The sequence below is a fragment of the Leguminivora glycinivorella genome, chromosome 10 (genome assembly GCF_023078275.1).
Source record: "Leguminivora glycinivorella isolate SPB_JAAS2020 chromosome 10, LegGlyc_1.1, whole genome shotgun sequence".
Lineage (NCBI taxonomy): Eukaryota > Metazoa > Arthropoda > Insecta > Lepidoptera > Tortricidae > Leguminivora > Leguminivora glycinivorella.
This window is the reverse complement of record NC_062980.1, coordinates 17412590-17425679: the sequence shown is the minus strand read 5'-3', so window position 1 is coordinate 17425679 and position 13090 is coordinate 17412590. Positions and strand designations below refer to the sequence as shown.

At 38.7% G+C, this 13090-nt stretch overlaps 2 protein-coding genes and 1 non-coding gene across 5 annotated transcripts in view; 1 reads left to right on the top strand and 2 right to left on the bottom strand.

Moving 5' to 3' along the window:
* LOC125230687 overlaps positions 1 to 13090 on the bottom strand; it is a 103951-nt gene that overhangs the window by 42238 nt on the left and 48623 nt on the right. The gene's annotated exons all lie outside the window — the stretch shown is intronic.
* LOC125230690 (transforming growth factor beta-1-induced transcript 1 protein) overlaps positions 1 to 13090 on the top strand; it is a 53852-nt gene that overhangs the window by 24068 nt on the left and 16694 nt on the right. The window contains exon 3 of the mRNA XM_048135943.1: positions 939 to 1112. Within this exon, the coding sequence (XP_047991900.1) occupies positions 939 to 1112 (174 nt within the window). The remainder of the gene's footprint in view (positions 1 to 938; positions 1113 to 13090) is intronic.
* On the bottom strand, positions 11303 to 11374 carry Trnat-cgu. Its single transcript has one exon. It is a non-coding gene; the product is annotated as a tRNA-Thr (tRNA).

Sequence of the window (13090 nt, the reverse complement as noted above, 5' to 3'; positions counted from 1 at the left end):
CGTGAACTAAAATTGGTAAAACACATTTGTGTCCTCCATTGTTTGCGTTTGTGAGGCTAATTATTATGTTTTATTTTAAATCCGACTTTGTATCGGTATGTAACATTGCGATAGGTCACACCGAGAACTAGGTTACCCTAGGTCGTGTTATATCGGAAAAAATGTAGAGTAAACACGCATGTTCAAGCGTTTTTTACTGTAATAAACCTAGTATTTTTAGTGCTTCGTACTAAACTTTGTTCACGAAGTCGCGGAGCACTCAGAGGATTAAATATCTTAAAATACCTATTTATAGTATTTATGCCAAATGTCAGCTTGCTTAAGTATTTTGGTCATCGAACAATGAAGTAATCGCTAGCGGTCGATTCAATGTTCAGCAATCAATTCAATCATCAGTAACCATTAATTAACAGTATTACACTCTATACGAGCCGGTTAACGTTTTAATACTGCGCCAATCGTTACATCTAACTGTTGATACCAAAGAGGATTAAGTACATGTACATATAGAGAATTACTGTCAAAGTAAAATATGTAGTCACAGTGCACAGACTGCCATCTTTTGACACAGGATTAGAGCTTTGAACCTCAGGTTTGACAATTTGGTCAATATTCTTAACTTGATATTTGTTAAAATTGTCAAATTCTAATATTAGCGCCATCTAGCCCAGAATCCACAAAAGGTGTATCTGGTCGACCGTGCATTTTTCTTGATGGTTCTGATGTACCCTTTTTCTCTTTAACTTTATCTTTCTATACGGATTTATGTTTGTCTTTGACGTATACTTTACAAGACTTTAATAAGCGCCCCCTATCGCTCCTCTCGCGCGACAGAGCCAGATTGCGTTTCGACCCACGCAGCGTCCACGATTGTCAATCCGCTGTTCTCATTGGCATGGTATTCTGTACACCATTTCTAATCGCATTTGTCTCCACAGATTGTAACGGCGCTGAACAAAAAATGGCACCCCGAGCACTTTCAGTGCCACACGTGCCGCAAGCCGATCGACGGTGCCAAGTTCCACCAGCACGACGGCGCTGTCCACTGCGTGCCCTGCTTCACGCAGCACCACAGCCCGCGCTGCCACGGCTGCGGTCACCCTATCACTGACGTACGTAATCTTTTGGTTTAAATCCACGGCTTTTCCGCTCGCCGTAAATTCACAATAGGTATAAGTATACCTACATTGTGTTAAAAAACTGTCACTTGCCACATGTATAGACGGTCAACCAAATCTTGGCACTAAAAAAAGGCATCAAATTTAAAAAATGTAGGGCTCACCGGTCGGCCAATTGTTTTCAATCATTGATGTAAACGTAGGCGGAACCATGGACGCGCCATAACACTTAAAAATTGATTAAAAATCTAGGGCCAAAGGGCTGATTCCCATACAACATTTCGCGCCACTTTTAGTGCCAATTTGATTGACCGTCTTTATTTGTGCAATCCCAGTTATGCGAGCGCTTCCACCATATTTTTTTGTGTCATTGCGCCAATATGTTTAGGAAATACCAGACTCCGAAAACGCAGCGATGATTGGCAAAACGTACATATGCAACTTCAAGTGCCGCAGGTCCATTATGGACGCATGTAGCAAGATTGTTCATGTTATGATCCCAGCATCTCCACCATATTTTTCTGTGCGTAAGAAACTTACTAAACTTCTAAAATCAAATAAACCACAATTGCGATGATACCATTAAGGTAATCTTCGGAAATATCCAGTTGTGTCAGTGTCATTCTTCAATAGCAACAGCTTTCATGAATTTCATGATCTAGTCTAGGTTAAAACCATTTTTTTCACTCCCACTCAAAGTAATATCTCAGATTGAGTTAAACAATTTGAGCTCATCTCAATGAGTGTCAATTTAACCAACTACATAAGATAATATAGATTGTATCTCGTTATTCAGCCCACAAGAGGGTAATAAAAACTCATGATCTTAGACGCGAAAATTTCCTTCTAGATTTTAACCCTTCACTCGCCGATGTCTCAAACACAATTCTTCGTTTTTTTTCGCTTACACGTATAGATGAACGTTGGCTCGGTTCGGTGGTGTGTTAGCACTGTAAGCGGTTAAAAGGTTAAACAATGTTTCTCTCCTGTCGTAAAATTCATTTAATTCACGGTCAGGGACACAATTTATCCATGCTGACTATTCTTTGCCGTATGTGACGTCACACATGATTCAATGTCTACAAGGAGGTCGTAAAATTCAAGCTATTTCAAAAATAGCTTTACTTAGTACAAATTTAATGGCGCTTACGTCGTTATAAGTGATTATAGATGTTAACGACTAGCTTGTAATGGGCTGGGATATTGCTTTTACTTTGTAGGTATGGAATTGTTCGATAATTGGTTTTCGAACATTCCCTTTTTTCCTTCCTAAGATTTCCGTCTAGATTTATTTCAACAAGAAATTCTGTTAAAAAGATTTTTGTTTTAATTCACACACGTTCGCTCGCTCACTATTCAAATGTCAAGCCGGGGTGCGAGCAGACCAAAAAGGAGATGGCGGGATGACCGGGGGCCATTTCTAGAAGCTACAAGTTACAATTTACAAGTGGTAGGTAATGGGCCCATTCTGAATGAACGCACCAGCGATCGACAGCCCGCTTGTATCCGGCCAGGCGTCCCTACACTACATCTACATCTACAATGGGCCCATTTCTCGAAGCTACAAGTTACAGTTTACAAGTGGTAGGCAATGTCTAATATGACAAGTTGGATAGAGACTTCCGCTTGTAACTTCTAACTTTCAGTTTTGAGAAATAGGCCACTGGATGCATTCTACCCAAAATGGGGGAAAGCGCCGGCAACAGGGTCGAGTAGAAAAAACGAGGGGAGGCCTTTGCCCAGCAGTGGGACACTAAAAGAGGCTAAAAATGGTCCTGCAGGGCTAAGATGGACGGCTGTCTATCATTTGTCACCATATCTGTCACGTTCTAACAAGTATGTAACTGCCAAAGTGACGCATGACAAGTGACAAAAACACGGCCATGATACGGCCATTGGTTGAGACTGCTTTGACAGCGATGGAGTTCTAGATACTCAGGAGTATACTAGGTCTAATAAACAAATCCATAAGTTTCAACTTAAAAAAAAAAAACAATAATACCCAACACAAATAATTATTATGTATAGTTATTATTATTACGTACTTTTTATAGTTTGACGCAATTGAACATATTATCTTAATCCTTTTAAAAAACAATTCTTTAAGCTTTACAATAAATATAGGTATAGCATGTTAATCTCGTAGAAATTAATGATGAGTAGTTACCATAATCAACGAGCATGGCGCCAATAAAAATAAACAGAAATACGTAGAAATAATACCTAACTTACAATTCGCAATATTCTTGGATTTGATGAATTATTAATAAAGCTAACAAAACGACTATGACGGTGCGGAGTACAAATTAAGACAACGTAAATATGAACACAAAGACAATACACAATACTATAACATACACACATTAACATACTGTTATTATGATGTGTTTGTAGCTTTAGCTACCTACTCTTGATGCTAGACTTTTACCGCGACTTGCCATGTTTTCCTAAAACCTTTTATTACTGGCGAGCTTTAAAGTAGGGTCCCACTTAGGGTTGAAAATAGAAAAAAAAACCAAGCACCATGGTTTTTTTTCTAAATATGTTTTTTTTCCAGACGAACAAATAATACGACAATAACGGTTTTTCGTGATTTCTGATTTGTAACGTTTCAATAACAATAACGTACATTTTAGTGCATGACTGTTTTTTTACGGTTTTTTTCATGTTTTTTTTTCAAGCCAGAAAAAAAACATTTTAACTTAAATTGTGTAGCGCCGGGGTCGAGGCAGGCCTTAAAGAAGGTGACAAGACGAATTGAACGCATTATACTCGGAATGGTTGGTAGGAACTTACTCAAGACAGACCGAGTTTTTATGGGGTAAAGTTATTTCCAACGGCTGCCGCTAGCATTAGTTTGACATTCCATAAGATAGCGTATATTTGTGACAATCAGCACTTCACACACCTTGCCAATTGGCTGTTGATGTTATTCATAAACTACACGCAGTTTCCTATTATTATCGTTACTCTTAATTTGTCTGTTTGAATATTGACCAGAAATATAAATTACCTAACCTGCCTCAATTAGGGCCTGTAACATTTTTTCAATACATTTGTGAATATACGTGTAGTGTGATCGAGATGGCAGAACTAAAACGAGGCATTTCCAGACAGACTGATGGCTTGTGAACCAAAATATTAACGGAATGGTAGCCGCTCTTAGACGAAATGTGTGCCTGGCGGCCCTAGGCTCGTTGGATGGCACGAAAAATGTGAAATTTTATAATTCAACATTTTCATACCTATTTGCCATTGTCAATTACCAGGTCACTAATAATTAGCTCAATAGCTGTCAGGACTAGCGTTGCCAACTTTTTTTTAAGGAAATATAGTATTTTAGAAAATTCCATATAAAAAATATAGTACACCGAAATAAGATATAGTACGGTACACATAATCGATAACCAAGTCGTAGAGATCGTTTTTTCTGTCCACTCTAAGGGGCTCCATTCGATTTTCATCGACTTTTGACAAGTTTTGTGTTGCATTGGTTCTCTTATTTAAGTATCGTCGAAAGTTGTATGGCCGAATATCACTTCCCAACTCACGTTTCACGGAATTTTATTCCGCCGCATGTTCATTTCCTAACTTATTGTTTTATTTGCCAAGCTCACATTTACCAACTTAACATTTGGCCTTTTTTAAAAAAGGAAACTTTCATGTTGTCGAATGTTTTACTTAGCGTAATATATAACTAGTTGTTTATTGTATGTAATGTCCCAAATGTTTTATTGAACACCAACAATATATATGGCGTATTTCGGTAAATATGCAATATTGAGTCTTCTATCACTTTCTAAATTTATTGACAGGTATGCAATTTTTACTTACTAGGTACGTAAATGAAATCTAGACTTTTATAAAAATGCAAAAGCGATTTTAATTTTAAACTAATTAAGGCAATAATTTTGACCAAATAACCAGTTTCGGTCCTAAAATAGTTCAGCTTTGATGCTAAATATCACAGAATCAATGAGCTGTGAAGTAGGTACCTAATTATGGGATGCTAGTTTGTTTAAAGACGATGCTGTTAATATGACACGCTTTATTAGATACTATCGTAATATTTATAATACCAATGGATTCAAATCGAAGCTCATCGGAGTAGAGAATCCCCTCAAGAAATGTCGTTATTTTAATATATCATGGAAAAAATACAAATTTTCAATTTTTATTTAATTTCAATTTATTTAATAAAATATAAAAATGTAACATTACAGGAGACCTAAATCATTACATTTCTTAAAGTAAAGTACATACAGCTTATTTGACAAAATAACATTAATGATAAATACATTTAAATAGAATTCAGTACGACGAACATGTAAAATAATAATAATAAAAATAAAATAAAAGCACAGTAAATTAATATTAGGTCAGACTTTCGCATATCTTCAAACATTCACTCTCAACAACCGTCCAGCCATCCGCAAACACATCACATGAGTGCTGCACAGCACCGAGCTTATTGAGCGCGTTCATCGCTCGGCAAACTGGTGAGTTGCGCCGCGAGACCGTGCGAGCGGGAGGGACCGCGAAGAGGCGCAGGCGGTCGGCGCGGAACCGTGCGCGCCCGTCCGGGACGAATAGGCGGCATGCCTCACCAACTAACTCAGGGCAGTCAAGACGACCTCGCAGGATACGGAGGACTGTCACCAGCTGGTCGAACAGTCTCCGTGTCGCCAGTGCGTTATATCCCAGCGTGCCCTGTAAGTAAGCTGTCGGATACATGAAAGGGTAGTATCCGTACAATTTCTTATAGAGAGTACGCAAAAAACACTTCTGAACCTTCTCGATCATCAATGCATAGGTTGTTTCGTATGGATTCCATACACACGCACTTGCTTCCAGTTTGGATCGTACAAGAGCAGTGTAAAGAATTTTAAACACTCCTACATGCGTAAACTCTTTGCAGTTGCGTGTAACAAACCCCAGGCGCTTGAAACCTTCCGTCACCAAAGATCGTATGTGGTCATGGAACGTAAGCCCAGGATCAAATACCACACCCAAGTCCTTCATAGAATGAGTGCGGGAGAGCGGCTCGCTATCAATGAAATAGGTCGCGGGTATTTCCTGCCTAGCTCGGGTGAAACTCATAATGTAACACTTGGCTACATTAAGAGAGAGGCGGTTTTTAACACTCCATCGATGTATCGCATCCAGGTTACGTTGCATGTCCCGGCAGTCTATCGGGTCTCTGATATTTACCATAACTTTTATGTCATCAGCATATAACAGCAGTTTACCAGAGACCAGACAGCCAGCCAGATCATTTACCATTATGGTAAAGAGAAAGGGGCCTAGCAAGGATCCTTGGCTAACACCTGATCTCGTAGGATACAGGTCAGAGTCGAAACAACCTAGCCGAACGAATTGTTTACGATCCTTCAGGTAGCTAGCAAACAGTTTTAGGAGTGATGGGTCGAAGCCCACCACTGACAGCTTCTCTAGGAGGATATCATTGTCGACTTGGTCAAACGCCTTCCTGAAATCAAGGTATGCAACATCAACTTGGCATCCTTCATCCAGTTTTTCCGAGACGTGGTTTACGAGACTGAGCAGGTTTGTATTGACGGAGCGCCCTTTCCTGAACCCATGCTGCGCATCATTTAAATAAGGGTCAACTAAGGTGTACAATTTCGAGTGTAGGACACTCTCGAACACCTTAGCAAAAGAGCTCAGAATGGCAATGGGACGATAATTTTCGGCTCGCGACTTTTCACCTGACTTTCGAATCGGTGTCACTCTTGAGGTTTTCCAACTAAGAGGGTAGGTGCCAGACTTAAGCGCCAGATTGAACACGTGGGCTAGAAGACTCGCAAGTAGGGATTTAAAGGCCTTGATTATGAACGCGGGCACGTTATCAGGACCAAGCGCACAATTCGGTTTCAACTTATCAATTGCCAGACTCACCTCATACTCAGTAAAACCAGAGATACTTATAAGGTTTTGACTACCAGCAGCTCCCGCTGTTTCTGCACTTAGTTTTGGCTCACGGGAGAGAAACACAGTACTGAAATAGTCAGCAAACGCACCTGCTGCCGCTTGTCCACTAAACATACGGTCCCCATACGTAATATTGGACTCGAAACCGCCCTTGGTTCGCAAGTTCGATACGTGTTGCCAAAAGGATCTTGGATTCGTTTTCAGACGCTGCTGAATGTTACTGATGTAGACACCGTACGCGGCAGAAACTCTTTTTTTTATATCCGCCCTAAGCTGACTATACTGAGTATAAATATACGAGTCACCGGTAACTTTCCAGCGTTTATGCAAGTCAGCTTTCCTTTGCAAATGTTTGCAAACAACAGTGGCTTTATACGAAACTGCAATATTTGCAGATCAGAACGAAATAATGAAATGTACAGCGAAGGTTAAATATTAATAAAAGCGCGAGCGGAGCGAGCGCGAAATTTTTTTCATTATCATAACGCCGCTCCTGGCGGTTTGACCCCAGTGTAAATTCGCCACTGGCATCTGGCATGGACCCCAAAAATATAGTACTTTTGCGTACTATATATGTTTCATATAGAATATAGTACGCTGGGCCAAAATATAGTACAGTACTATATTATATAGTACGGTTGGCAACCCTAGTCAGGACAGTGCAGCGCCACGGAAAAGTCCAAAAACTAACCACAGTACCAATATATACCAAGTACCTAATTCGTTTCACAATACATTGAAAAACAACCCATTGATCCATAATCTTAGATAACACCTATTAATCTATGATACTTGTAATCTATGACCTCGAGTTCTATTAGCCAACGCCTAACCGGCTGATACGAAAAAAAAAAACAACAATTAATGAATCATGCGTACGCGCACGCCTATGATCCACAAATGGTGGCCCTTTGCGGCTGACACATGTGAAATGTGACCTTGGCCTTTTTGACACATTGTCTGTGGCATACAAATATACGCCTGCTTGGTGGTAGGCGGTGACTCTAGCTTAGCACTTGCTACACCTAAGAATGTCATGAAATGTCGACAGGTACCTACTCCAAAAACCTGTTGTAAAAACTATCACAGAATAGTCTTAAACAGCGTCGAAAGGTAGTAAAATCGTTTACGGAAGGAAATACCACTGAAATTGTTTTCTATGACGATTCATAATTTCTTTTTCCCCTCACTAGCTCGGAAACACGTGTTTTGTCCTTTAATACCAGCGGGTAAAAACGCATTTTATCCACTAGTGGGTAAAGTAATTTGACCTTGAATAAAGTCAAATTAACTGCTTTAAAATTGATAAAAGTAGGTGAATCTACTAATAAAGATGATTTACCACCTGTGAAACTACTGGAAGCAGTGATAAACGCATTTTTTTGCGTTGTAGTTTCCTCGCTATAGTGAGGGGAAAAGTTTTGTGTTACACTCGGGTGCAAATGTATTTTACTTCTCGTGTGTTAAAAAACTCGCAAGTTCAGGATTCTATTCTCGAACCACTCGCTTCGCTCGTGGTTCAACTATAGAATCCTTTCACTTGCTCGTTTTTCAATTCAACACTCGGCGTTAAAATACAACTTTGCCCCCTTGTATAACAAATAACTATTATAAATGGGTGAATCAACTTTTTCAGTCACTCTTTGCAGTCGTTACCACAGTTAAATTACAGTGAGCTGCAAAATTGCATGGAGAAATTATGAATAAATTCATTGATACATTCGCCATGCACTTTTGTAGCTGATAGTACATCTCTTGAATTATTACTAATTTATAGGCATAATTTGTATTGTAGTTATAAAGGGTCATCTTCCAAGCATGCTTTTCAAAGTTTTGCTACTAGCAAACTAAAACCATTATTCAAAAACTTACGCAGCATTTTGCATGATTCACAAATGATTAAATTCGGGTAGGTTTTTTGCCTCAGTAATTACTACAAATGTTACAAGACAACGAATCTGCCTGTCATTCGAAACGATGACCTGACCGGCCGCGACCCTGGGTCCTATTCGACACTTTAAAGACAGCTCACGATATCGCTTACTTTATGACTTCACATTTCACATCATACTTCCAAACTACTACGTGAGCTTTCAAAAACTTCGTATTTTAGAGCGATAATAAATAATACGAGTAAGACAAGTCAGTGACTATTTTACTATTGCGACCGATTTCATCCGAAAATCTGAAACCATTTTGAAATCTCACGGGGTCGAGGTGTGTGTATGTATGTAGTTCAATGCACTGAGGTGTAGCAAAAGCTTAGCGACATTCAAAGACACCGACAAAAGGTAATAACAATAAGAAATTAATACTGAGTATAGTCATCTGCAATAACATGTTAGCCTACGAAGGCCGCAAAAATATGTGATACGCTATTATGTCTCTACGAATAAGACAGTGTCAGATAGTTTTGCGGTCTTTGTGTTGGTAACTACCAATTTGTGACAATAAAAACAACGGTATAGGTAAAAAAAATCGGATCGTCTTCTTAGTGGATATTCCCAAAGTGTCATCGACCTCTTTAATAACAATGTTCGTGTCAATTCTCAGGATCAAATTACACGCGAACGAATCCTAGACCACTTACTATTAGTTTAAAAATAGGAAAAACCCATTATTAGATACACCTACATTTCAAAGTGACTCACTGTTCGATCCAATTTTAATGAAATATTCGATATCATACTAATCTCTCAGTCAGTTTCAAATTCTTTAACCAAAAATGTCGTACAGTCGACTACAACAAAGAGATGTATCCACTTTTTCACCTTATTACAGTGCAATAATGAAAAAGTGGATACATCTCTTTGCAGTCGACTGTACATAATTATTATGTAATCTCGAAATGTAGAAACTTTTCAGAAATTCCAGGAAAGTTTCACAGGAATTTATTAAATAGATAATGAAATATTTCGAATTCTGTACAAAAAATGAGGGAAAATTTCGCAGTTTTGCAACTTTTCGGCGACGTTACTACGGCGAGGCTACTAATAAATTTGCTCACTTGGCGACGTCCTCTGGTAATTTTAATAAAATTTATATCATTTTCAAAAATGGTCCTACTGACAGAACAATCTGCTAAGGGCCAAGGCCCATCATATGGCCCATAATTAGAAGCATGTGTCACTGCAAAGTAAACAAGTGCCGGTTAAGTAAGGTCGTTATGTAGATAGTTTACTTAGTTGACAATGTCTATGTGTGGTCAGCTAAGTGTTATTAATTACCCGTGGAGTACAAATAACTATAATAAAGTTGCTATTAATAAGCATGTAATGTATTGTGTGATTACTCATTAATGAGTATAAATGTAATCAATAACAATAAATTGTAAGGTCGAGGTCATTTTGAGATAAGTGGGAGAACTAAACGACTCATACAATCCCTAAACTTTGAACGAAATTGTCTGACAAGTGTGACAGACACACTTTAACCGCTGAACTGAATTAAGCTCAGTGTGGTGAAGATCGGAATACTGAGAAAACCGTCTTAGGTCTTCGGGTAAGAACAATCGAACATAGAATAGAACAGCTTAACTCTTTCTGAGCAAACGCTACTCTATTGGCCATCGAAGCGGAGTCGCATGTGTAATGTGTACAATAGTAAAAGCAGATGAAAGAGTTTATAGACGAGGACGGGGTTCCCATATAGTCGGTCTAAATTATATTGAACAAGATAAAATTTGGAATAGAGATCATTTCCGCGACCTCGACTAGTGCAACCTGACCGAAACGTTGAAAAAAAACCGGCCAAGAGCGTGTCGGGCCACGCTCAGTGTAGGGTTCCGTAGTTTTCCGTATTTTTCTCAAAAACTACTGAACCTATCAAGTTCAAAACAATTTTCCTAGAAAGTCCTTATAAAGTTCTACTTTTGTGATTTTTTTCATATTTTTTAAACATATGGTTCAAAAGTTAGAGGGGGGGGGACGCACTTTTTTTTCCTATAGGAGCGATTATTTCCGAAAATATTAAGATTATCAAAAAATGATCTTAGTAAACCCTCAATCATTTTTAAATACCACGGACGGACGGACGGACGGACAGACAGACATGGCGAAACTATAAGGGTTCGTAGTTGACTACGGAACCCTAAAAAGGTAAAAATGTTGCGTGTGGGACTTTAAAAAGAGAACATTTAAGTCCCCGGGAAAGAGTGCAATAAATAAAGTATGCAACTGAATTATAAATTGAAATAGATATCATACACGAAAGAAAACAACGGCAAGGCCCACTGGTGGCCGAGCCGGGAATCGAACCCGGGTCTTCAGCTTACGCGGCTAACGTCTTTACCACTAGACTACACGGCCACCAGTGGGCCTTGCCGTTTTTTCTTTCGTGTATAATATCTATTTCAATTTATAATATATATATAGTAGTGTGACTACTTGAAAAAATAACAAATCAAAAATATCCAATAAAATAATTTGATTTGTTCCCTCGTTGTATGCAACTGAAGTTAATATCTTAGAGGAGTGAATCGGGGGTTGAAAGTTACTACGGAAGTAACTACATAGACGGAATAGCGGGTAGAAGTTAGTGTTACCTATGAAAACTTATCGACACATGTACCTATGACCACTGTTTTATTTATAGAAAGAAAAACAATCCAATAAAAGAGCAACAAGGAAAACATTTCTTGGTGATTTATTTGCCGTGTGCTATTTAAATTAAGTTCGTTAGCAGTCGACAGCTCATCATGTGACAATATATGGACATAGATAAACGTTAACATTACGTAGTTTTAGACAATAGTACAGTCAACCAATTGGAACCCTAGGCCACTGTAGAACTATGTCATAGTGACGTTATAAATCAGATTGTAAGAAATCTCTCACTGCTTGTCATTTTGACATGGTTGGAGAGTGGCCTAGGATTCCAATTGGTTGACTGAACCTAACAAAACTTGGACATAATGTTTGCTTCCGAAGTACCTAATACCGTTATCATAATAGATAGACTAGATAGTAGACAATTGTGAAAACATATTACACATACATATTTGACGACCGGTCTGGCTCAGTCGCCGCGTGCCTGGGTTCGAATCCCGGTAAGAGTCATGGACGTTTTCTATGTAGGTATATGTAAGTATTTGTCTATTATATATATTGTTGTTGTCTGAGCACCCACAATACAAGCCTTCTTGAGCCTACCGTGGGGCTCAGTCAGTGTAAGAATGTCCTATAATATTTATTTATTTATACCAGCATATCCTTTATCAATCGTAAGAAACGTGTGACGTTTAGCCACGTTGCCTGTCACTCATTTGATACAAACGATCCTACATAGATAATTAGATATACCTCATTTGAGACCTTATAAGGCGATATCTATTCGTCATCGAATGCCACCCACAGACAAACCAATTGACAAAACTATATCTAGCGCCCCATTGTATTCGAACCAGTAGAATTACAATATTACTTCCGATTACGTATAGGTGTTTATTAAAATGGCCTGGCTATGAGAAACTGCTTATGGCGAGGAATGGGAGGATTTAAACACAGTATGAAGGGCATCAACGAAAGGACGGACCTGTTAGCGAACCGACCACAGAATTATATTTAGATAGAAGAAACGAGTTCATTTATTTGTATGGCGGCCGAGCGTATCAGATTTTGTACTGAATTTGTTACTTGCCTGTGATTTTAAATATGTCTCAGGCCCTTGAGTGTTGATAAGTTTTAATGTTGTTGCAATTAAATATCATGTAACGAGGCATTTTTAATGTTTTTGTTGACTTCACCTTACAAAAATTGACGCCCGAAAGCTGCAAGCTGCGATTAAAGACGGACAACTCAGTGGATTTCACTGAGTTCATTTGACACGCTAAGTAGATACGTTTGCTTGATCTATGGTTTATATGACATCTGTGGAACCGACAGATAATGTGCACCTTGTGATTAGGTACCTATTTGTCAAAACATAGTGCCTTACTTTGCCTATAGTTTTTACGAAAGCGACCGCCATCTGACCTTTCAGCCCGAAGGGTAAAATAGGCCTTATTGGAATTAGTCTGTTTTCCT